Source organism: Hypanus sabinus, unplaced genomic scaffold (genome assembly GCF_030144855.1).
Source record: "Hypanus sabinus isolate sHypSab1 unplaced genomic scaffold, sHypSab1.hap1 scaffold_1404, whole genome shotgun sequence".
Classification (NCBI taxonomy): domain Eukaryota; kingdom Metazoa; phylum Chordata; class Chondrichthyes; order Myliobatiformes; family Dasyatidae; genus Hypanus; species Hypanus sabinus.
This window is the reverse complement of record NW_026779477.1, coordinates 40,066-62,500: the sequence shown is the minus strand read 5'-3', so window position 1 is coordinate 62,500 and position 22,435 is coordinate 40,066. Positions and strand designations below refer to the sequence as shown.

At 54.2% G+C, this 22,435-nt stretch overlaps 1 protein-coding gene across 1 annotated transcript in view; it reads right to left on the bottom strand.

The window, feature by feature from the left end:
* LOC132386948 (plasma protease C1 inhibitor-like) overlaps positions 1-22,435 on the bottom strand; it is a 67,095-nt gene that overhangs the window by 5,034 nt on the left and 39,626 nt on the right. Inside the window, exon 4 of the mRNA XM_059959306.1 lies at positions 491-633. Within this exon, the coding sequence (XP_059815289.1) occupies positions 491-633 (143 nt within the window). The remainder of the gene's footprint in view (positions 1-490; positions 634-22,435) is intronic.

Below are 22,435 nucleotides of genomic sequence, written 5' to 3'. Positions count from 1 at the left end.
CCCTCCTCTCTCTCCATTCACACCCTCTCTCTCCACTCTGACTCTCACTGATTCTATCCCCTCCCCTCACTCTATCCCCTTCACTTCCCTCCTCTCTCTCCATTCACCCCCTCTCTCTCCTGTGACTCTCAATGATTCTATCCCCACCCCTCACTCTATCCCCTTCACTTCCCTCCTCTCTCTCCATTGACCCCCTCTCTCTCCTCTCTGACTCATATTCTATCCCCTCCCCTCACTCTATCCCCTTCACTTCCCTCCTCTCTCTCCATTGACCCCCTCTCTCTCCTCTCTGACTCTCACATTCTATCCCCTCCCCTCACTCTATCCCCTTCACTTCCCTCCTCTCTCTCCATTGCCCCGCTCTCTCTATCTCTCCCTCTCTCTCCCCGTGCCCCATCGCGCTCATCCCTCGTTGGGTTGGAGGGAGGGGCGGATGCCGCCGGCCCGTGTGGACCTTGCCCCGGCGGCCAGACAGGTTTGAACACTCCACCTCGGACTTGAGGGCGGAGCTGTAGACGGCGGTCAGCGGGTACGAGACACTCTGCATCATCGGGACCCGCACGCTCTCCTTGGACGAAAGCCAGAAGTCCTCTTCCTTCGTCAGGCTCTTGTCGAACTTGCTCTTCCACCTCCCTGCGTGGCGGAGAGAGGGCAGGGTGAGGTCCGACTGGGCCGGTTACCCCACCCCACACCCCACTTCTCAGCCGCCATCTCCGGCTAAACCGCGTTACCTGCCAGTGTATCTACACCGGGACCCCCAGTGGTATAAAACCCTCTCCCAGAAGACATAACTACCCAGCTAAACCGCGATACCTGCGGGTGTATCTAAACCGGGACCCCCAGTGGTATAAAACCCCCTCCCAGAAGACATAACTCCCCAGCTAAACCGCGTTACCTGCCGGTGTATCTAGACCGGGACCCCCAATGGTATAAAACCCCCTCCAACAAGACATAACTCCCCTGCCAAACCGCGTTACCTGCCGGTGTATCTAGACCGGGACCCCCAGTGGTATAAATCCCCCTCCCAGAAGACATAACTCCCCAGCTAAACTGCGTTACCTGCCGGTGTATCTAGACCGGGACCCCCAGTGGTATAAAACCCTCTCCCAGAAGACATAACTCCCCAGCTAAACCGCGTTACCTGCCGGTGTATCTAGACCGGGACCCCCAGTGGTATAAAACCCTCTCCCAGAAGACATAACTCCCCAGCTAAACCGCGTTACCTGCCGGTGTATCTAGACAGGGACCCCCAATGGTATAAATCCCCCTCCCAGAAGACATAACTCCCCAGCTAAACCGCGTTACCTGCCGGTGTATCTAAACCGGGACCCCCAGTGGTATAAATCCCCCTCCCAGAAGACATAACTCCCCAGCTAAATCGCGTTACCTGCCGGTGTATCTAAACCGAGACCCCCAATGGTATAAAACCCCCTCCCAGAAGACATAACTCCCCAGCTAAACCGCGTTACCTGCCGGTGTATCAAGACCGGGACCCCCAATGGTATAAATCCCCCTCCCAGAAGACATAACTCCCCAGTTAAACCGCGTTACCTGCCGGTGTATCTAAAGCGGTACCCCCAGTAGTATAAATCCCCCTCCCAGAAGACATAACTCCCCAGCTAAACCGCGTTACCTGCCGGTGTATCTAGACCGGGACCCCCAACGGAATAAAACCCTTTCCAGAAGACAGAACTCCCCAGATAAGCCGCGTTACCTGCCTGTGTATCTAAACCGGGACCCCCAACGGTATAAAACCTTCTCCCAGAAGACATAACTCCCCAGCTAAACCGCGTTACCTGCCGGTGTATCTAAACCGGGACCCCCAGTGGTATAAAACCCCCTCCAACAAGACATAACTCCACAGCTAAACCGCGTTACCTGCCGGTGTATCTAGACCGGGGCCCCCAATGGTATAAAACCCCCTCCCAGAAGACATAACTCCCCAGCTAAACCGCGTTACCTGCCGGTGTATCTAGACCGGGACCCCCAGTGGTATAGAACCCCCCCAAACAAGACATAACTCCCCAGCTAAGCCGCGTTACATGCCGGTGTATCTAGACCGGGACCCCCAGTGGTATAAATCCCCCTCCCACAAGACATAACTCGCCTGCTAAACCGCGTTACCTGCCGGTGTATCTAGACCGGGACCCCCAGTGGTATAAAACCCCCTCCCAGAAGACATAACTCCCCTGCTAAACAGCGTTACCTGCCGGTGTATCTAGACCGGGACCCCCAACGGTATAAAACCCCCTCCCAGAAGACATAACTCCCCAGCTAAACCGCGTTACCTGCCGGTGTATATAGACCGGGACCCCCAACGGTATAAAACCCCCTCCCAGAAGACATAACTCCCCAGCTAAACCGAGTTACCTGCCGGTGTATCTAAACCAGGACCCCCAGTGGTATAAAACACCCTCCCAGAAGACATAACTCCCCAGCTAAACCGCGTTACCTGCCGGTGTATCTAAACCAGGACCCCCAGTGTTATAAAACCCCCTCCCAGAAGACATAACTCCCCAGCTAAACCGCGTTACCTGCCGGTGTATCTAAACCGGGACCCCCAATGGTATAAATCCCCCTCCCAGAGGACATAACTCCCCAGCTAAACCGCGTTACCTGCCGGTGTATCTAAACCGGGACCCCCAATGGTATAAAACCCACTCCCAGAAGACATAACTCCCCTGCTAAACCGCGTTACCTGCCGGTGTATCTAGACCGGGACCCCCAATGGTATAAAACCCCCTCCAACAAGACATAACTCCCCTGCAAAAACGCGTTACCTGCCGGTGTATCTAGACCGGGACCCCCAGTGGTATAAAACCCCCTCCCAGAAGACATAACTCCCCAGCTAAACCGCGTTACCTGCCGGTGTATCTAAACCGGGACCCCCATTGGTATAAATCCCCCTCCCAGAAGACATAACTCCCCAGCTAAACCGCGTTACCTACCGGTGTATCTAAAGCGGGACCCCCAGTGGTATAAATCCCCCTCCCACAAGACATAACTCCCCAGCTAAACCGCGTTACCTGCCGGTGTATCTAAACCGGGACCCCCAACGGTATAAACCCCCCTCCCAGAAGACATAACTCCCCAGCTAAACCGCGTTACCTGCCGGTGTATCTAGACCGGGACCCCCAGTGGTATAAATCCCCCTCCCAGAAGACATAACTCCACAGCTAAACCGCGTTACCTGCCGGTGTATCTAGACCGGGACCCCCAATGGTATAAATCCCCCTCCCAGAAGAAATAAATCCCCAGCTAAACCGCGTTACCTGCCGGTGTATCTAAACCGAGACCCCCAGTGGTATAAATCCCCCTCCCAGAAGACATAACTCCCCAGCTAAACCGCGTTACCTGCCGGTGTATCTAAACCAGGACCCCCAGTGGTATAAAACACCCTCCCAGAAGACATAACTCCCCAGCTAAACCGCGTTACCTGCCGGTGTATCTAAACCAGGACCCCCAGTGTTATAAAACCCCCTCCCAGAAGACATAACTCCCCAGCTAAACCGCGTTACCTGCCGGTGTATCTAAACCGGGACCCCCAATGGTATAAATCCCCCTCCCAGAAGACATAACTCCCCAGCTAAACCGCGTTACCTGCCGGTGTATCTAAACCGGGACCCCCAATGGTATAAAACCCACTCCCAGAAGACATAACTCCCCTGCTAAACCGCGTTACCTGCCGGTGTATCTAGACCGGGACCCCCAATGGTATAAAACCCCCTCTAACAAGACATAACTCCCCTGCTAAACCGCGTTACCTGCCGGTGTATCTAGACCGGGACCCCCAGTGGTATAAAACCCCCTCCCAGAAGACATAACTCCCCAGCTAAACCGCGTTACCTGCCGGTGTATCTAAACCGGGACCCCCAGTGGTATAAATCCCCCTCCCAGAAGACATAACTCCCCAGCTAAACCGCGTTACCTGCCGGTGTATCTAAACCGGGACCCCCAGTGGTATAAATCCCCCTCCCAGAAGACATAACTCCCCAGCTAAATCGCGTTACCTGCCGGTGTATCTAAACCGGGACCCCCAATGGTATAAAACCCCCTCCCAGAAGACATAACTCCCCAGCTAAACCGCGTTACCTGCCGGTGTATCAAGACCGGGACCCCCAATGGTATAAATCCCCCTCCCAGAAGACATAACTCCCCAGTTAAACCGCGTTACCTGCCGGTGTATCTAAACCGGTACCCCCAGTAGTATAAATCCCCCTCCCAGAAGACATAACTCCCCAGCTAAACCGCGTTACCTGCCGGTGTATCTAGACCGGGACCCCCAACGGAATAAAACCCTTTCCAGAAGACAGAACTCCCCAGATAAGCCGCGTTACCTGCCTGTGTATCTAAACCGGGACCCCCAACGGTATAAAACCTTCTCCCAGAAGACATAACTCCCCAGCTAAACCGCGTTACCTGCCGGTGTATCTAAACCGGGACCCCCAGTGGTATAAAACCCCCTCCAACAAGACATAACTCCACAGCTAAACCGCGTTACCTGCCGGTGTATCTAGACCGGGGCCCCCAATGGTATAAAACCCCCTCCCAGAAGACATAACTCCCCAGCTAAACCGCGTTACCTGCCGGTGTATCTAAACCGGGACCCCCAGTGGTATAGAACCCCCCCAAACAAGACATAACTCCCCAGCTAAGCCGCGTTACATGCCGGTGTATCTAGACCGGGACCCCCAGTGGTATAAATCCCCCTCCCACAAGACATAACTCGCCTGCTAAACCGCGTTACCTGCCGGTGTATCTAGACCGGGACCCCCAGTGGTATAAAACCCCCTCCCAGAAGACATAACTCCCCTGCTAAACCGCGTTACCTGCCGGTGTATCTAGACCGGGACCCCCAACGGTATAAAACCCCCTCCCAGAAGACATAACTCCCCAGCTAAACCGCGTTACCTGCCGGTGTATCTAGACCGGGACCCCCAACGGTATAAAACCCCCTCCCAGAAGACATAACTCCCCAGCTAAACCGAGTTACCTGCCGGTGTATCTAAACCAGGACCCCCAGTGGTATAAAACACCCTCCCAGAAGACATAACTCCCCAGCTAAACCGCGTTACCTGCCGGTGTATCTAAACCAGGACCCCCAGTGTTATAAAACCCCCTCCCAGAAGACATAACTCCCCAGCTAAACCGCGTTACCTGCCGGTGTATCTAAACCGGGACCCCCAATGGTATAAATCCCCCTCCCAGAGGACATAACTCCCCAGCTAAACCGCGTTACCTGCCGGTGTATCTAAACCGGGACCCCCAATGGTATAAAACCCACTCCCAGAAGACATAACTCCCCTGCTAAACCACGTTACCTGCCGGTGTATCTAGACCGGGACCCCCAATGGTATAAAACCCCCTCCAACAAGACATAACTCCCCTGCAAAAACGCGTTACCTGCCGGTGTATCTAGACCGGGACCCCCAGTGGTATAAATCCCCCTCCCAGAAGACATAACTCCCCAGCTAAACCGCGTTACCTACCGGTGTATCTAAAGCGGGACCCCCAGTGGTATAAATCCCCCTCCCACAAGACATAACTCCCCAGCTAAACCGCGTTACCTGCCGGTGTATCTAAACCGGGACCCCCAACGGTATAAACCCCCCTCCCAGAAGACATAACTCCCCAGCTAAACCGCGTTACCTGCCGGTGTATCTAGACCGGGACCCCCAGTGGTATAAATCCCCCTCCCAGAAGACATAACTCCACAGCTAAACCGCGTTACCTGCCGGTGTATCTAGACCGGGACCCCCAATGGTATAAATCCCCCTCCCAGAAGACATAAATCCCCAGCTAAACCGCGTTACCTGCCGGTGTATCTAAACCGAGACCCCCAGTGGTATAAATCCCCCTCCCAGAAGACATAACTCCCCAGCTAAACCGCGTTACCTGCCGGTGTATCTAAACCGTGACCCCCAATGGTATAAAACCCCCTCCCAGAAGACATAACTCCCCTGCTAAACCGCGTTACCTGCCGGTGTATCTAGACCGGGACCACCAGTTGTATAAATCCCCCTCCCAGAAGACATAACTCCCCAGCTAAACCGCGTTACCTGCCGGTGTATCTAAACCGGGACCCCCAACGGTATAAAACCCCCTCCCAGAAGACATAACTCCCCAGCTAAACCGCGTTACCTGCCGGTGTATCTAGACCGGGACCCCCAGTGGTATAAATCCCCCTCCCAGAAGACATAACTCCCCACCTAAACCGCGTTACCTGCCGGTGTATCTAGACCGGGACCCCCAGTGGTATAAAACCCTCTCCCAGAAGACATAACTCCCCAGCTAAACCGCGTTACCTGCCGGTGTATCTAGACCGAGTCCCCCAGTGGTATAAAACCCTCTCCTAGAAGACATAACTCCCCAGCTAAACTGCGTTACCTGCCGGTGTATCTAAACCGGGACCCCCAGTGGTATAAAACCCCCTCCCAGAAGACATAACTCCCCAGCTAAACCGCGTTACCTGCCGGTGTATCTAGACCGGGACCCCCAATGGTATAAATCCCCCTCCCAGAAGACATTACTCCCCAGCTAAACCGCGTTACCTGCCGGTGTATCTAAACCGGGACCCCCATGGTATAAATCCCCCTCCCAGAAGACATAACTCCCCAGCTAAACCGCGTTATCTGCCGGTGTATCTAGACCGGGACCCCCAACGGTATAAAACCCTCTCCCAGAAGACAGAACTCCCCAGCTAAACCGCGTTACCTGCCTGTGAATCTAAACCGGGACCCCCAGTGGTATAAAACCCCCTCCCAGAAGACATAACTCCCCTGCTAAACCGCGTTACCTGCCGGTGTATCTAGACCGGGACCCCCAATGGTATAAAACCCCCTCTAACAAGACATAACTCTCCTGCTAAACCGCGTTACCTGCCGGTGTATCTAGACCGGGACCCCCAGTGGTATAAAACCCCCTCCCAGAAGACATAACTCCCCAGCTAAACCGCGTTACCTGCCGGTGTATCTAAACCGGGACCCCCAGTGGTATAAATCCCCCTCCCAGAAGACATAACTCCCCAGCTAAACCGTGTTACCTACCGGTGTATCTAAAGCGGGACCCCCAGTGGTATAAATCCCCCTCCCACAAGACATAACTCCCCAGCTAAACCGCGTTACCTGCCGGTGTATCTAAACCGGGACCCCCAACGGTATAAACCCCCCTCCCAGAAGACATAACTCCCCAGCTAAACCGCGTTACCTGCCGGTGTATCTAGACCGGGACCCCCAGTGGTATAAATCCCCCTCCCAGAAGACATAACTCCACAGCTAAACCGCGTTACCTGCCGGTGTATCTAGACCGGGACCCCAATGGTATAAATCCCCCTCCCAGAAGACATAAATCCCCAGCTAAACCGCGTTACCTGCCGGTGTATCTAAACCGAGACCCCCAGTGGTATAAATCCCCCTCCCAGAAGACATAACTCCCCAGCTAAACCGCGTTACCTGCCGGTGTATCTAAACCGGGACCCCCAATGGTATAAAACCCCCTCCCAGAAGACATAACTCCCCTGCTAAACCGCGTTACCTGCCGGTGTATCTAGACCGGGACCACCAGTTGTATAAATCCCCCTCCCAGAAGACATAACACCCCAGCTAAACCGCGTTACCTGCCGGTGTATCTAAACCGGGACCCCCAACGGTATAAAACCCCCTCCCAGAAGACATAACTCCCCAGCTAAACCGCGTTACCTGCCGGTGTATCTAGACCGGGACCCCCAGTGGTATAAATCCCCCTCCCAGAAGACATAACTCCCCACCTAAACCGCGTTACCTGCCGGTGTATCTAGACCGGGACCCCCAATGGTATAAAACCCTCTCCCAGAAGACATAACTCCCCAGCTAAACCGCGTTACCTGCCGGTGTATCTAGACCGGGTCCCCCAGTGGTATAAAACCCTCTCCTAGAAGACATAACTCCCCAGCTAAACTGCGTTACCTGCCGGTGTATCTAAACCGGGACCCCCAGTGGTATAAAACCCCCTCCCAGAAGACATAACTCCCCAGCTCAACCGCGTTACCTGCCGGTGTATCTAAACCGGGACCCCCAGTGGTATAAAACCCCCTCCCAGAAGAGAGAACTCTCCAGCTAAACCGCGTTTCCTGCCGGTGTATTAAACCGGGACCCCCAGTGGTATAAAACCCCCTCCCAGAAGACATAACTCCCCAGCTAAACCGCGTTACCTGCCGGCGTATCTAGACCGGGACCCCCAATGGTATAAATCCCCCTCCAACAAGACATAACTCGCCAGCTAAACCGCGTTACCTGCCGGTGTATCCAGACCGGGATCCCCAACGGTATAAAACCCTCTCCCAGAAGACATAACTCCCCAGCTAAACCGCGTTACCTGCCGGTGTATCTAGACCGGGACCCCCAACGGTATAAAACTCCCTCCCAGAAGACATAACTCCCCAGCTAAACTGCGTTACCTGCCGGTGTATCTAAACCGGGACCCCCAGTGGTATAAAACCCCCTCCCAGAAGACATAACTCCCCAGCTCAACCGCGTTACCTGCCGGTGTATCTAAACCGGGACCCCCAGTGGTATAAAACCCCCTCCCAGAAGAGAGAACTCTCCAGCTAAACCGCGTTTCCTGCCGGTGTATTTAAACCGGGACCCCCAGTGGTATAAAACCCCCTCCCAGAAGACATAACTCCCCAGCTAAACCGCGTTACCTGCCGGCGTATCTAGACCGGGACCCCCAATGGTATAAATCCCCCTCCAACAAGACATAACTCGCCAGCTAAACCGCGTTACCTGCCGGTGTATCCAGACCGGGATCCCCAACGGTATAAAACCCTCTCCCAGAAGACATAACTCCCCAGCTAAACCGCGTTACCTGCCGTTGTATCTAGACCGGGACCCCCAACGGTATAAAACTCCCTCCCAGAAGACATAACTCCCCAGCTAAACTGCGTTACCTGCCGGTGTATCTAGACCGGGACCCCCAGTGGTATAAAACCCTCTCCCAGAAGACATAACTCCCCAGCTAAACCGCGTTACCTGCCGGTGTATCTAGACCGGGACCCCCAACGGTATAAAACCCCCTCCCAGAAGACATAACTCCCCAGCTAAACCGCGTTACCTGCCGGTGTATCTAAACCAGGACCCCCAGTGGTATAAAACACCCTCCCAGAAGACATAACTCCCCAGCTAAACCGCGTTACCTGCCGGTGTATCTAAACCAGGACCCCCAGTGTTATAAAACCCCCTCCCAGAAGACATAACTCCCCAGCTAAACCGCGTTACCTGCCGGTGTATCTAGACCGGGACCCCCAATGGTATAAAACCCCCTCCAACAAGACATAACTCCCCTGCTAAACCGCGTTACCTTTCGGTGTATCTAGACCGGGACCCCCAGTGGTATAAAACCCCCTCCCAGAAGACATAACTCCCCAGCTAAACCGCGTTACCTACCGGTGTATCTAAAGCGGGACCCCCAGTGGTATAAATCCCCCTCCCACAAGACATAACTCCCCAGCTAAACCGCGTTACCTGCCGGTGTATCTAAACCGGGACCCCCAATGGTATAAAACCCACTCCCAAAAGACATAACTCCCCTGCTAAACCGCGTTACCTGCCGGTGTATCTAAACCGGGACCTCCAGTGGTATAAATCCCCCTCCCAGAAGACATAACTCCCCAGCTAAACCGCGTTACCTACCGGTGTATCTAAAGCGGGACCCCCAGTGGTATAAATCCCCCTCCCACAAGACATAACTCCCCAGCTAAACCGCGTTACCTGCCGGTGTATCTAAACCGGGACCCCCAACGGTATAAACCCCCCTCCCAGAAGACATAACTCCCCAGCTAAACCGCGTTACCTGCCGGTGTATCTAGACCGGGACCCCCAGTGGTATAAATCCCCCTCCCAGAAGACATAACTCCACAGCTAAACCGCGTTACCTGCCGGTGTATCTAGACCGGGACCCCCAATGGTATAAATCCCCCTCCCAGAAGACATAAATCCCCAGCTAAACCGCGTTACCTGCCGTTGTATCTAAACCGAGACCCCCAGTGGTATAAATCCCCCTCCCAGAAGACATAACTCCCCAGCTAAACCGCGTTACCTGCCGGTGTATCTAAACCAGGACCCCCAGTGGTATAAAACACCCTCCCAGAAGACATAACTCCCCAGCTAAACCGCGTTACCTGCCGGTGTATCTAAACCAGGACCCCCAGTGTTATAAAACCCCCTCCCAGAAGACATAACTCCCCATCTAAACCGCGTTACCTGCCGGTGTATCTAAACCGGGACCCCCAATGGTATAAATCCCCCTCCCAGAAGACATAACTCCCCAGCTAAACCGCGTTACCTGCCGGTGTATCTAAACCGGGACCCCCAATGGTATAAAACCCACTCCCAGAAGACATAACTCCCCTGCTAAACCGCGTTACCTGCCGGTGTATCTAGACCGGGACCCCCAATGGTATAAAACCCCCTCTAACAAGACATAACTCCCCTGCTAAACCGCGTTACCTGCCGGTGTATCTAGACCGGGACCCCCAGTGGTATAAAACCCCCTCCCAGAAGACATAACTCCCCAGCTAAACCGCGTTACCTGCCGGTGTATCCAGACCGGGATCCCCAACGGTATAAAACCCTCTCCCAGAAGACATAACTCCCCAGCTAAACCGCGTTACCTGCCGGTGTATCTAGACCGGGACCCCCAACGGTATAAAACTCCCTCCCAGAAGACATAACTCCCCAGCTAAACTGCGTTACCTGCCGGTGTATCTAGACCGGGACCCCCAGTGGTATAAAACCCTCTCCCAGAAGACATAACTCCCCAGCTAAACCGCGTTACCTGCCGGTGTATCTAGACCGGGACCCCCAACGGTATAAAACCCCCTCCCAGAAGACATAACTCCCCAGCTAAACCGCGTTACCTACCGGTGTATCTAAAGCGGGACCCCCAGTGGTATAAATCCCCCTCCCACAAGACATAACTCCCCAGCTAAACCGCGTTACCTGCCGGTGTATCTAAACCGGGACCCCCAATGGTATAAAACCCAGTCCCAAAAGACATAACTCCCCTGCTAAACCGCGTTACCTGCCGGTGTATCTAAACCGGGACCTCCAGTGGTATAAATCCCCCTCCCAGAAGACATAACTCCCCAGCTAAACCGCGTTACCTACCGGTGTATCTAAAGCGGGACCCCCAGTGGTATAAATCCCCCTCCCACAAGACATAACTCCCCAGCTAAACCGCGTTACCTGCCGGTGTATCTAAACCGGGACCCCCAACGGTATAAACCCCCCTCCCAGAAGACATAACTCCCCAGCTAAACCGCGTTACCTGCCGGTGTATCTAGACCGGGACCCCCAGTGGTATAAATCCCCCTCCCAGAAGACATAACTCCACAGCTAAACCGCGTTACCTGCCGGTGTATCTAGACCGGGACCCCCAATGGTATAAATCCCCCTCCCAGAAGACATAAATCCCCAGCTAAACCGCGTTACCTGCCGTTGTATCTAAACCGAGACCCCCAGTGGTATAAATCCCCCTCCCAGAAGACATAACTCCCCAGCTAAACCGCGTTACCTGCCGGTGTATCTAAACCAGGACCCCCAGTGGTATAAAACACCCTCCCAGAAGACATAACTCCCCAGCTAAACCGCGTTACCTGCCGGTGTATCTAAACCAGGACCCCCAGTGTTATAAAACCCCCTCCCAGAAGACATAACTCCCCATCTAAACCGCGTTACCTGCCGGTGTATCTAAACCGGGACCCCCAATGGTATAAATCCCCCTCCCAGAAGACATAACTCCCCAGCTAAACCGCGTTACCTGCCGGTGTATCTAAACCGGGACCCCCAATGGTATAAAACCCACTCCCAGAAGACATAACTCCCCTGCTAAACCGCGTTACCTGCCGGTGTATCTAGACCGGGACCCCCAATGGTATAAAACCCCCTCTAACAAGACATAACTCCCCTGCTAAACCGCGTTACCTGCCGGTGTATCTAGACCGGGACCCCCAGTGGTATAAATCCCCCTCCCAGAAGACATAACTCCACAGCTAAACCGCGTTACCTGCCGGTGTATCTAGACCGGGACCCCCAATGGTATAAATCCCCCTCCCAGAAGACATAAATCCCCAGCTAAACCGCGTTACCTGCCGGTGTATCTAAACCGAGACCCCCAGTGGTATAAATCCCCCTCCCAGAAGACATAACTCCCCAGCTAAACCGCGTTACCTGCCGGTGTATCTAAACCGGGACCCCCAATGGTATAAAACCCCCTCACAGAAGACATAACTCCCCTGCTAAACCGCGTTACCTGCCGGTGTATCTAGACCGGGACCACCAGTTGTATAAATCCCCCTCCCAGAAGACATAACTCCCCAGCTAAACCGCGTTACCTGCCGGTGTATCTAAACCGGGACCCCCAACGGTATAAAACCCCCTCCCAGAAGACATAACTCCCCAGCTAAACCGCGTTACCTGCCGGTGTATCTAGACCGGGACCCCCAGTGGTATAAATCCCCCTCCCAGAAGACATAACTCCCCACCTAAACCGCGTTACCTGCCGGTGTATCTAGACCGGGACCCCCAGTGGTATAAAACCCTCTCCCAGAAGACATAACTCCCCAGCTAAACCGCGTTACCTGCCGGTGTATCTAGACCGAGTCCCCCAGTGGTATAAAACCCTCTCCTAGAAGACATAACTCCCCAGCTAAACTGCGTTACCTGCCGGTGTATCTAAACCGGGACCCCCAGTGGTATAAAACCCCCTCCCAGAAGACATAACTCCCCAGCTCAACCGCGTTACCTGCCGGTGTATCTAGACCGGGACCCCCAATGGTATAAATCCCCCTCCCAGAAGACATAACTCCCCAGCTAAACCGCGTTACCTGCCGGTGTATCTAAACCGGGACCCCCATGGTATAAATCCCCCTCCCAGAAGACATAACTCCCCAGCTAAACCGCGTTATCTGCCGGTGTATCTAGACCGGGACCCCCAACGGTATAAAACCCTCTCCCAGAAGACAGAACTCCCCAGCTAAACCGCGTTACCTGCCTGTGAATCTAAACCGGGACCCCCAGTGGTATAAAACCCCCTCCCAGAAGAGAGAACTCTCCAGCTAAACCGCGTTTCCTGCCGGTGTATTTAAACCGGGACCCCCAGTGGTATAAAACCCCCTCCCAGAAGACATAACTCCCCAGCTAAACCGCGTTACCTACCGGTGTATCTAAAGCGGGACCCCCAGTGGTATAAATCCCCCTCCCACAAGACATAACTCCCCAGCTAAACCGCGTTACCTGCCGGTGTATCTAAACCGGGACCCCCAATGGTATAAAACCCACTCCCAGAAGACATAACTCCCCTGCTAAACCGCGTTACCTGCCGGTGTATCTAAACCGGGACCCCCAGTGGTATAAATCCCCCTCCCAGAAGACATAACTCCCCAGCTAAACCGCGTTACCTACCGGTGTATCTAAAGCGGGACCCCCAGTGGTATAAATCCCCCTCCCACAAGACATAACTCCCCAGCTAAACCGCGTTACCTGCCGGTGTATCTAAACCGGGACCCCCAACGGTATAAACCCCCCTCCCAGAAGACATAACTCCCCAGCTAAACCGCGTTACCTGCCGGTGTATCTAGACCGGGACCCCCAGTGGTATAAATCCCCCTCCCAGAAGACATAACTCCACAGCTAAACCGCGTTACCTGCCGGTGTATCTAGACCGGGACCCCCAATGGTATAAATCCCCCTCCCAGAAGACATAAATCCCCAGCTAAACCGCGTTACCTGCCGGTGTATCTAAACCGAGACCCCCAGTGGTATAAATCCCCCTCCCAGAAGACATAACTCCCCAGCTAAACCGCGTTACCTGCCGGTGTATCTAAACCAGGACCCCCAGTGGTATAAAACACCCTCCCAGAAGACAAAACTCCCCAGCTAAACCGCGTTACCTGCCGGTGTATCTAAACCAGGACCCCCAGTGTTATAAAACCCCCTCCCAGAAGACATAACTCCCCATCTAAACCGCGTTACCTGCCGGTGTATCTAAACCGGGACCCCCAATGGTATAAATCCCCCTCCCAGAAGACATAACTCCCCAGCTAAACCGCGTTACCTGCCGGTGTATCTAAACCGGGACCCCCAATGGTATAAAACCCACTCCCAGAAGACATAACTCCCCTGCTAAACCGCGTTACCTGCCGGTGTATCTAGACCGGGACCCCCAATGGTATAAAACCCCCTCTAACAAGACATAACTCCCCTGCTAAACCGCGTTACCTGCCGGTGTATCTAGACCGGGACCCCCAGTGGTATAAAACCCCCTCCCAGAAGACATAACTCCCCAGCTAAACCGCGTTACCTGCCGGTGTATCTAAACCGGGACCCCCAGTGGTATAAATCCCCCTCCCAGAAGACATAACTCCCCAGCTAAACCGCGTTACCTACCGGTGTATCTAAAGCGGGACCCCCAGTGGTATAAATCCCCCTCCCACAAGACATAACTCCCCAGCTAAACCGCGTTACCTGCCGGTGTATCTAAACCGGGACCCCCAACGGTATAAACCCCCCTCCCAGAAGACATAACTCCCCAGCTAAACCGCGTTACCTGCCGGTGTATCTAGACCGGGACCCCCAGTGGTATAAATCCCCCTCCCAGAAGACATAACTCCACAGCTAAACCGCGTTACCTGCCGGTGAATCTAGACCGGGACCCCCAATGGTATAAATCCCCCTCCCAGAAGACATAAATCCCCAGCTAAACCGCGTTACCTGCCGGTGTATCTAAACCGAGACCCCCAGTGGTATAAATCCCCCTCCCAGAAGACATAACTCCCCAGCTAAACCGCGTTACCTGCCGGTGTATCTAAACCGGGGCCCCCAATGGTATAAAACCCCCTCCCAGAAGACATAACTCCCCAGCTAAACCGCGTTACCTGCCGGTGTATCTAAACCGGGACCCCCAACGGTATAAAACCCCCTCCCAGAAGACGTAACTCCCCAGCTAAACCGCGTTACCTGCCGGTGTATCTAGACCGGGACCCCCAGTGGTATAAATCCCCCTCCCAGAAGACATAACTCCCCAGCTAAACCGCGTTACCTGCCGGTGTATCTAGACCTTGACCCCCAGTGGTATAAAACCCTCTCCCAGAAGACATAACTCCCCAGCTAAACCGCGTTACCTGCCGGTGTATCTAGACCAAGTCCCCCAGTGGTATAAAACCCTCTCCTAGAAGACATAACTCCCCAGCTAAACTGCGTTACCTGCCGGTGTATCTAAACCGGGACCCCCAGTGGTATAAAACCCCCTCCCAGAAGACATAACTCCCCAGCTCAACCGCGTTACCTGCCGGTGTATCTAGACCGGGACCCCCAATGGTATAAATCCCCCTCCCAGAAGACATAACTCCCCAGCTAAACCGCGTTACCTGCCGGTGTATCTAAACCGGGACCCCCAGTGGTATAAATCCCCCTCCCAGAAGACATAACTCCCCAGCTAAACCGCGTTACCTGCCGGTGTATCTAGACCGGGACCCCCAATGGTATAAAACCCCCTCCAACAAGACATAACTCCCCTGCTAAACCGCGTTACCTGCCGGTGTATCTAGACCGGGACCCCCAGTGGTATAAATCCCCCTCCCACAAGACATAACTCCCCAGCTAAACCGCGTTACCTGCCGGTGTATCTAAACCGGGACCCCCAGTGGTATAAATCACCCTCCCAGAAGACATAACTCCCCAGCTAAACCGCGTTACCTACCGGTGTATCTAAAGCGGGACCCCCAGTGGTATAAATCCCCCTCCCACAAGACATAACTCCCCAGCTAAACCGCGTTACCTGCCGGTGTATCTAAACCGGGACCCCCAACGGTATAAACCCCCCTCCCAGAAGACATAACTCCCCAGCTAAACCGCGTTACCTGCCGGTGTATCTAGACCGGGACCCCCAGTGGTATAAATCCCCCTCCCAGAAGACATAACTCCACAGCTAAACCGCGTTACCTGCCGGTGTATCTAGACCGGGACCCCCAATGGTATAAATCCTCCTCCCAGAAGACATAAATCCCCAGCTAAACCGCGTTACCTGCCGGTGTATCTAAACCGAGACCCCCAGTGGTATAAATCCCCCTCCCAGAAGACATAACTCCCCAGCTAAACCGCGTTACCTGCCGGTGTATCTAAACCGGGACCCCCAATGGTATAAAACCCCCTCCCAGAAGACATAACTCCCCTGCTAAACCGCGTTACCTGCCGGTGTATCTTGACCGGGACCACCAGTTGTATAAATCCCCCTCCCAGAAGACATAACTCCCCAGCTAAACCGCGTTACCTGCCGGTGTATCTAAACCGGGACCCCCAACGGTATAAAACCCCCTCCCAGAAGACATAACTCCCCAGCTAAACCGCGTTACCTGCCGGTGTGTCTAGACCGGGACCCCCAGTGGTATAAATCCCCCTCCCAGAAGACATAACTCCGCAGCTAAACCGCGTTACCTGCCGGTGTATCTAGACCTTGACCCCCAGTGGTATAAAACCCTCTCCCAGAAGACATAACTCCCCAGCTAAACCGCGTTACCTGCCGGTGTATCTAGACCGAGTCCCCCAGTGGTATAAAACCCTCTCCTAGAAGACATAACTCCCCAGCTAAACTGCGTTACCTGCCGGTGTATCTAAACCGGGACCCCCAGTGGTATAAAACCCCCTCCCAGAAGACATAACTCCCCAGCTCAACCGCGTTACCTGCCGGTGTATCTAGACCGGGACCCCCAATGGTATAAATCCCCCTCCCAGAAGACATAACTCCCCAGCTAAACCGCGTTACCTGCCGGTGTATCTAAACCGGGACCCCCAGTGGTATAAATCCCCCTCCCAGAAGACATAACTCCCCAGCTAAACCGCGTTACCTGCCGGTGTATCTAGACCGGGAACCCCAATGGTATAATACCCCCTCCAACAAGACATAACTCCCCTGCTAAACCGCGTTACCTGCCGGTGTATCTAGACCGGGACCCCAGTGGTATAAAACCCCCTCCCAGAAGACATAACTCCCCAGCTAAACCGCGTTACCTACCGGTGTATCTAAAGCGGGACCCCCAGTGGTATAAATCCCCCTCCCACAAGACATAACTCCCCAGCTAAACCGCGTTACCTGCCGGTGTATCTAAACCGGGACCCCCAATGGTATAAAACCCACTCCCAGAAGACATAACTCCCCTGCTAAACCGCGTTACCTGCCGGTGTATCTAAACCGGGACCCCCAGTGGTATAAATCCCCCTCCCAGAAGACATAACTCCCCAGCTAAACCGCGTTACCTACCGGTGTATCTAAAGCGGGACCCCCAGTGGTATAAATCCCCCTCCCACAAGACATAACTCCCCAGCTAAACCGCGTTACCTGCCGGTGTATCTAAACCGGGACCCCCAACGGTATAAACCCCCCTCCCAGAAGACATAACTCCCCAGCTAAACCGCGTTACCTGCCGGTGTATCTAGACCGGGACCCCCAGTGGTATAAATCCCCCTCCCAGAAGACATAACTCCACAGCTAAACCGCGTTACCTGCCGGTGTATCTAGACCGGGACCCCCAATGGTATAAATCCCCCTCCCAGAAGACATAACTCCCCAGCTAAACCGCGTTACCTGCCGGTGTATCTAAACCGAGACCCCCAGTGGTATAAATCCCCCTCCCAGAAGACATAACTCCCCAGCTAAACCGCGATACCTGCCGGTGTATCTAAACCAGGACCCCCAGTGGTATAAAACACCCTCCCAGAAGACATAACTCCCCAGCTAAACCGCGATATCTGCCGGTGTATCTAAACCGGGACCCCCAGTGGTATAAAACCCCCTCCCACAAGACATAACTCCCCAGCTAAACCGCGTTACCTGCCGGTGTATCTAGACCGGGACCCCCAGTGGTATAAAACCCTCTCCCAGAAGACATAACTCCCCAGCTAAACTGCGTTACCTGCCGGTGTATCTAAACCGGGACCCCCAGTGGTATAAATCCCCCTCCCAGAAGACATAACTCCCCAGCTAAACCGCGTTACCTACCGGTGTATCTAAAGCGGGACCCCCAGTGGTATAAATCCCCCTCCCACAAGACATAACTCCCCAGCTAAACCGCGTTACCTTCCGGTGTATCTAAACCGGGACCCCCAACGGTATAAACCCCCCTCCCAGAAGACATAACTCCCCAGCTAAACCGCGTTACCTGCCGGTGTATCTAGACCGGGACCCCCAGTGGTATAAATCCCCCTCCCAGAAGACATAACTCCACAGCTAAACCGCGTTACCTGCCGGTGTATCTAGACCGGGACCCCCAATGGTATAAATCCCCCTCCCAGAAGACATAAATCCCCAGCTAAACCGCGTTACCTGCCGGTGTATCTAAACCGAGACCCCCAGTGGTATAAATCCCCCTCCCAGAAGACATAACTCCCCAGCTAAACCGCGTTACCTGCCGGTGTATCTAAACCAGGACCCCCAGTGGTATAAAACACCCTCCCAGAAGACATAACTCCCCAGCTAAACCGCGTTACCTGCCGGTGTATCTAAACCAGGACCCCCAGTGTTATAAAACCCCCTCCCAGAAGACATAACTCCCCATCTAAACCGCGTTACCTGCCGGTGTATCTAAACCGGGACCCCCAATGGTATAAATCCCCCTCCCAGAAGACATAACTCCCCAGCTAAACCGCGTTACCTGCCGGTGTATCTAAACCGGGACCCCCAATGGTATAAAACCCACTCCCAGAAGACATAACACCCCTGCTAAACCGCGTTACCTGCCGGTGTATCTAGACCGGGACCCCCAATGGTATAAAACCCCCTCTAACAAGACATAACTCCCCTGCTAAACCGCGTTACCTGCCGGTGTATCTAGACCGGGACCCCCAGTGGTATAAAACCCCCTCCCAGAAGACATAACTCCCCAGCTAAACCGCGTTACCTGCCGGTGTATCTAAACCGGGACCCCCAGTGGTATAAATCCCCCTCCCAGAAGACATAACTCCCCAGCTAAACCGCGTTACCTACCGGTGTATCTAAAGCGGGACCCCCAGTGGTATAAATCCCCCTCCCACAAGACATAACTCCCCAGCTAAACCGCGTTACCTGCCGGTGTATCTAAACCGGGACCCCCAACGGTATAAACCCCCCTCCCAGAAGACATAACTCCCCAGCTAAACCGCGTTACCTGCCGGTGTATCTAGACCGAGACCCCCAGTGGTATAAATCCCCCTCCCAGAAGACATAACTCCACAGCTAAACCGCGTTACCTGCCGGTGTATCTAGACCGGGACCCCCAATGGTATAAATCCCCCTCCCAGAAGACATAAATCCCCAGCTAAACCGCGTTACCTGCCGGTGTATCTAAACCGAGACCCCCAGTGGTATAAATCCCCCTCCCAGAAGACATAACTCCCCAGCTAAACCGCGTTACCTGCCGGTGTATCTAGACCGGGACCACCAGTTGTATAAATCCCCCTCCCAGAAGACATAACTCCCCAGCTAAACCGCGTTACCTGCCGGTGTATCTAAACCGGGACCCCCACCGGTATAAAACCCCCTCCCAGAAGACATAACTCCCCAGCTAAACCGCGTTACCTGCCGGTGTATCTAGACCGGGACCCCCAGTGGTATAAATCCCCCTCCCAGAAGACATAACTCCCCACCTAAACCGCGTTACCTGCCGGTGTATCTAGACCGGGACCCCCAGTGGTATAAAACCCTCTCCCAGAAGACATAACTCCCCAGCTAAACCGCGTTACCTGCCGGTGTATCTAGACCGAGTCCCCCAATGGTATAAAACCCTCTCCTAGAAGACATAACTCCCCAGCTAAAGTGCGTTACCTGCCGGTGTATCTAAACCGGGACCCCCAGTGGTATAAAACCCCCCCAAACAAGACATAACTCCCCAGCTAAGCCGCGTAACCTGCCGGTGTATCTAAACCGGGACCCCCAATGGTATAAATCCCCCTCCCAGAAGACATAACTCCCCAGCTAACCCGCGTTACCTGCCGGTGTATCTAGACCGGGACCCCCAATGGTATAAAACCCCCTCCAACAAGACATAACTCCCCAGCTAAACCGCGTTACCTGCCGGTGTATCCAGACCGGAACCCCCAACGGTATAAAACCCTCTCCCAGAAGACATAACTCCCCAGCTAAACCGCGTTACCTGCCGGTGTATCTAGACCGGGACCCCCAACGGTATAAAACCCTCTCCCAGAAGACATAACTCCCCAGCTAAACCGCGTTACCTGCCGGTGTATCTAAACCAGGACCCCCAGTGGTATAAATCCCCCTCCCAGAAGACATAACTCCCCAGCTAAACCGCGCTACCTGCCGGTGTACCTAAACCAGGACCCCCAGTGGTATAAAACACCCTCCCAGAAGACATAACTCCCCAGCTAAACCGCGTTACCTGCCGGTGTATCTAAACCAGGACCCCCAGTGTTATAAAACCCCCTCCCAGAAGAGATAACTCCCCAGCTAAACCGCGTTACCTGCCGGTGTATCTAAACCGGGACCCCCAATGGTATAAATCCCCCTCCCAGAAGACATAACTCCCCAGCTAAACCGCGTTACCTGCCGGTGTATCTAAACCGGGACCCCCAATGGTATAAAACCCACTCCCAGAAGACATAACTCCCCTGCTAAACCGCGTTACCTGCCGGTGTATCTAGACCGGGACCCCCAATGGTATAAAACCCCCTCCAACAAGACATAACTCCCCTGCTAAACCGCGTTACCGGCCGGTGTATCTAGACCGGGACCCCCAGTGGTATAAAACCCCCTCCCAGAAGTCATAACTCCCCAGCTAAACCGCGTTACCTGCCGGTGTATCTAAACCGGGACCCCCAGTGGTATGAATCCCCCTCCCAGAAGACATAACTCCTCAGCTAAACCGCGTTACCTACCGGTGTATCTAAAGCGGGACCCCCAGTGGTATAAATCCCCCTCCCAGAAGACATAACTCCCCAGCTAAACCGCGTTACCTGCCGGTGTATCTAGACCGGGACCCCCAGTGGTATAAATCCCTCTCCCAGAAGACAGAACTCCCCAGCTAAACCGCGTTACCTGCCTGTGTATCTAAACCGGGACCCCCAGTGGTATAAAACCCCCTCCCAGAAGACAGAACTCTCCAGCTAAACCGCGTTTCCTGCCGGTGTATTTAAACCGGGACCCCCAGTGGTATAAAACCCCCTCCCAGAAGACATAACTCCCCAGCTAAACCGCGTTACCTGCCGGTGTATCTAGACCGGGACCCCCAATGGTATAAATCCCCCTCCCAGAAGACATAACTCCCCAGCTAAACCGCGTTACCTGCCGGTGTATCTAGACCGGGATCCCCAATGGTATAAAACACCCTCCAACAAGACATAACTCCCCAGCTAAACCGCGTTACCTGCCGGTGTATCCAGACCGGGACCCCCAACGGTATAAAACCCTCTCCCAGAAGACATAACTCCCCAGCTAAACCGCGTTACCTGCCGGTGTATCTAAACCGGGACCCCCAGTGGTATAAAACACCCTCCAACAAGACATAACTCCCCAGCTAAACCGCGTTACCTGCCGGTGTATCTAGACCGGGGCCCCCAGTGGTATAAAACCCCCTCCCAGAAGACATAACTCCCCAGCTAAACCGCGTTACCGGCCGGTGTATCTAAACCGGGACCCCCAGTGGTATAAAACCCCCTCCCAGAAGACATAACTCCCCAGCTAAAGTGCGTTACCTGCCGGTGTATCTAAACCGGGAACCCCAGTGGTATAAAACCCCCCCAAACAAGACATAACTCCCCAGCTAAGCCGCGTAACCTGCCGGTGTATCTAAACCGGGACCCCCAATGGTATAAATCCCCCTCCCAGAAGACATAACTCCCCAGCTAAACCGCGTTACCTGCCGGCGTATCTAGACCGGGACCCCCAATGGTATAAAACCCCCTCCAACAAGACATAACTCCCCAGCTAAACCGCGTTACCTGCCGGTGTATCCAGACCGGGACCCACAACGGTATAAAACCCTCTCCCAGAAGACATAACTCCCCAGCTAAACCGCGTTACCTGCCGGTGTATCTAGACCGGGACCCGCAACGGTATAAAACCCCCTCCCAGAAGACATAACTCCCCAGCTAAACCGCGTTACCTGCCGGTGTATCTAGACCGGGACCCCCAACGGTATAAAACCCCCTCCCAGAAGACATAACTGCCCAGCTAAACCGCGTTACCTGCCGGTGTATCTAAACCAGGACCCCCAGTGGTATAAAACCCCCTCCAACAAGACATAACTCCCCAGCCAAACCGCGTTACCTGCCGGTGTATCCAGACCGGGACCCCCAACGGTATAAAACCCTCTCCCAGAAGACATAACTCCCCAGCTAAACCGCGTTACCTGCCGGTGTATCTAGACCGGGACCCCCAACGGTATAAAACCCCCTCCCAGAAGACATAACTC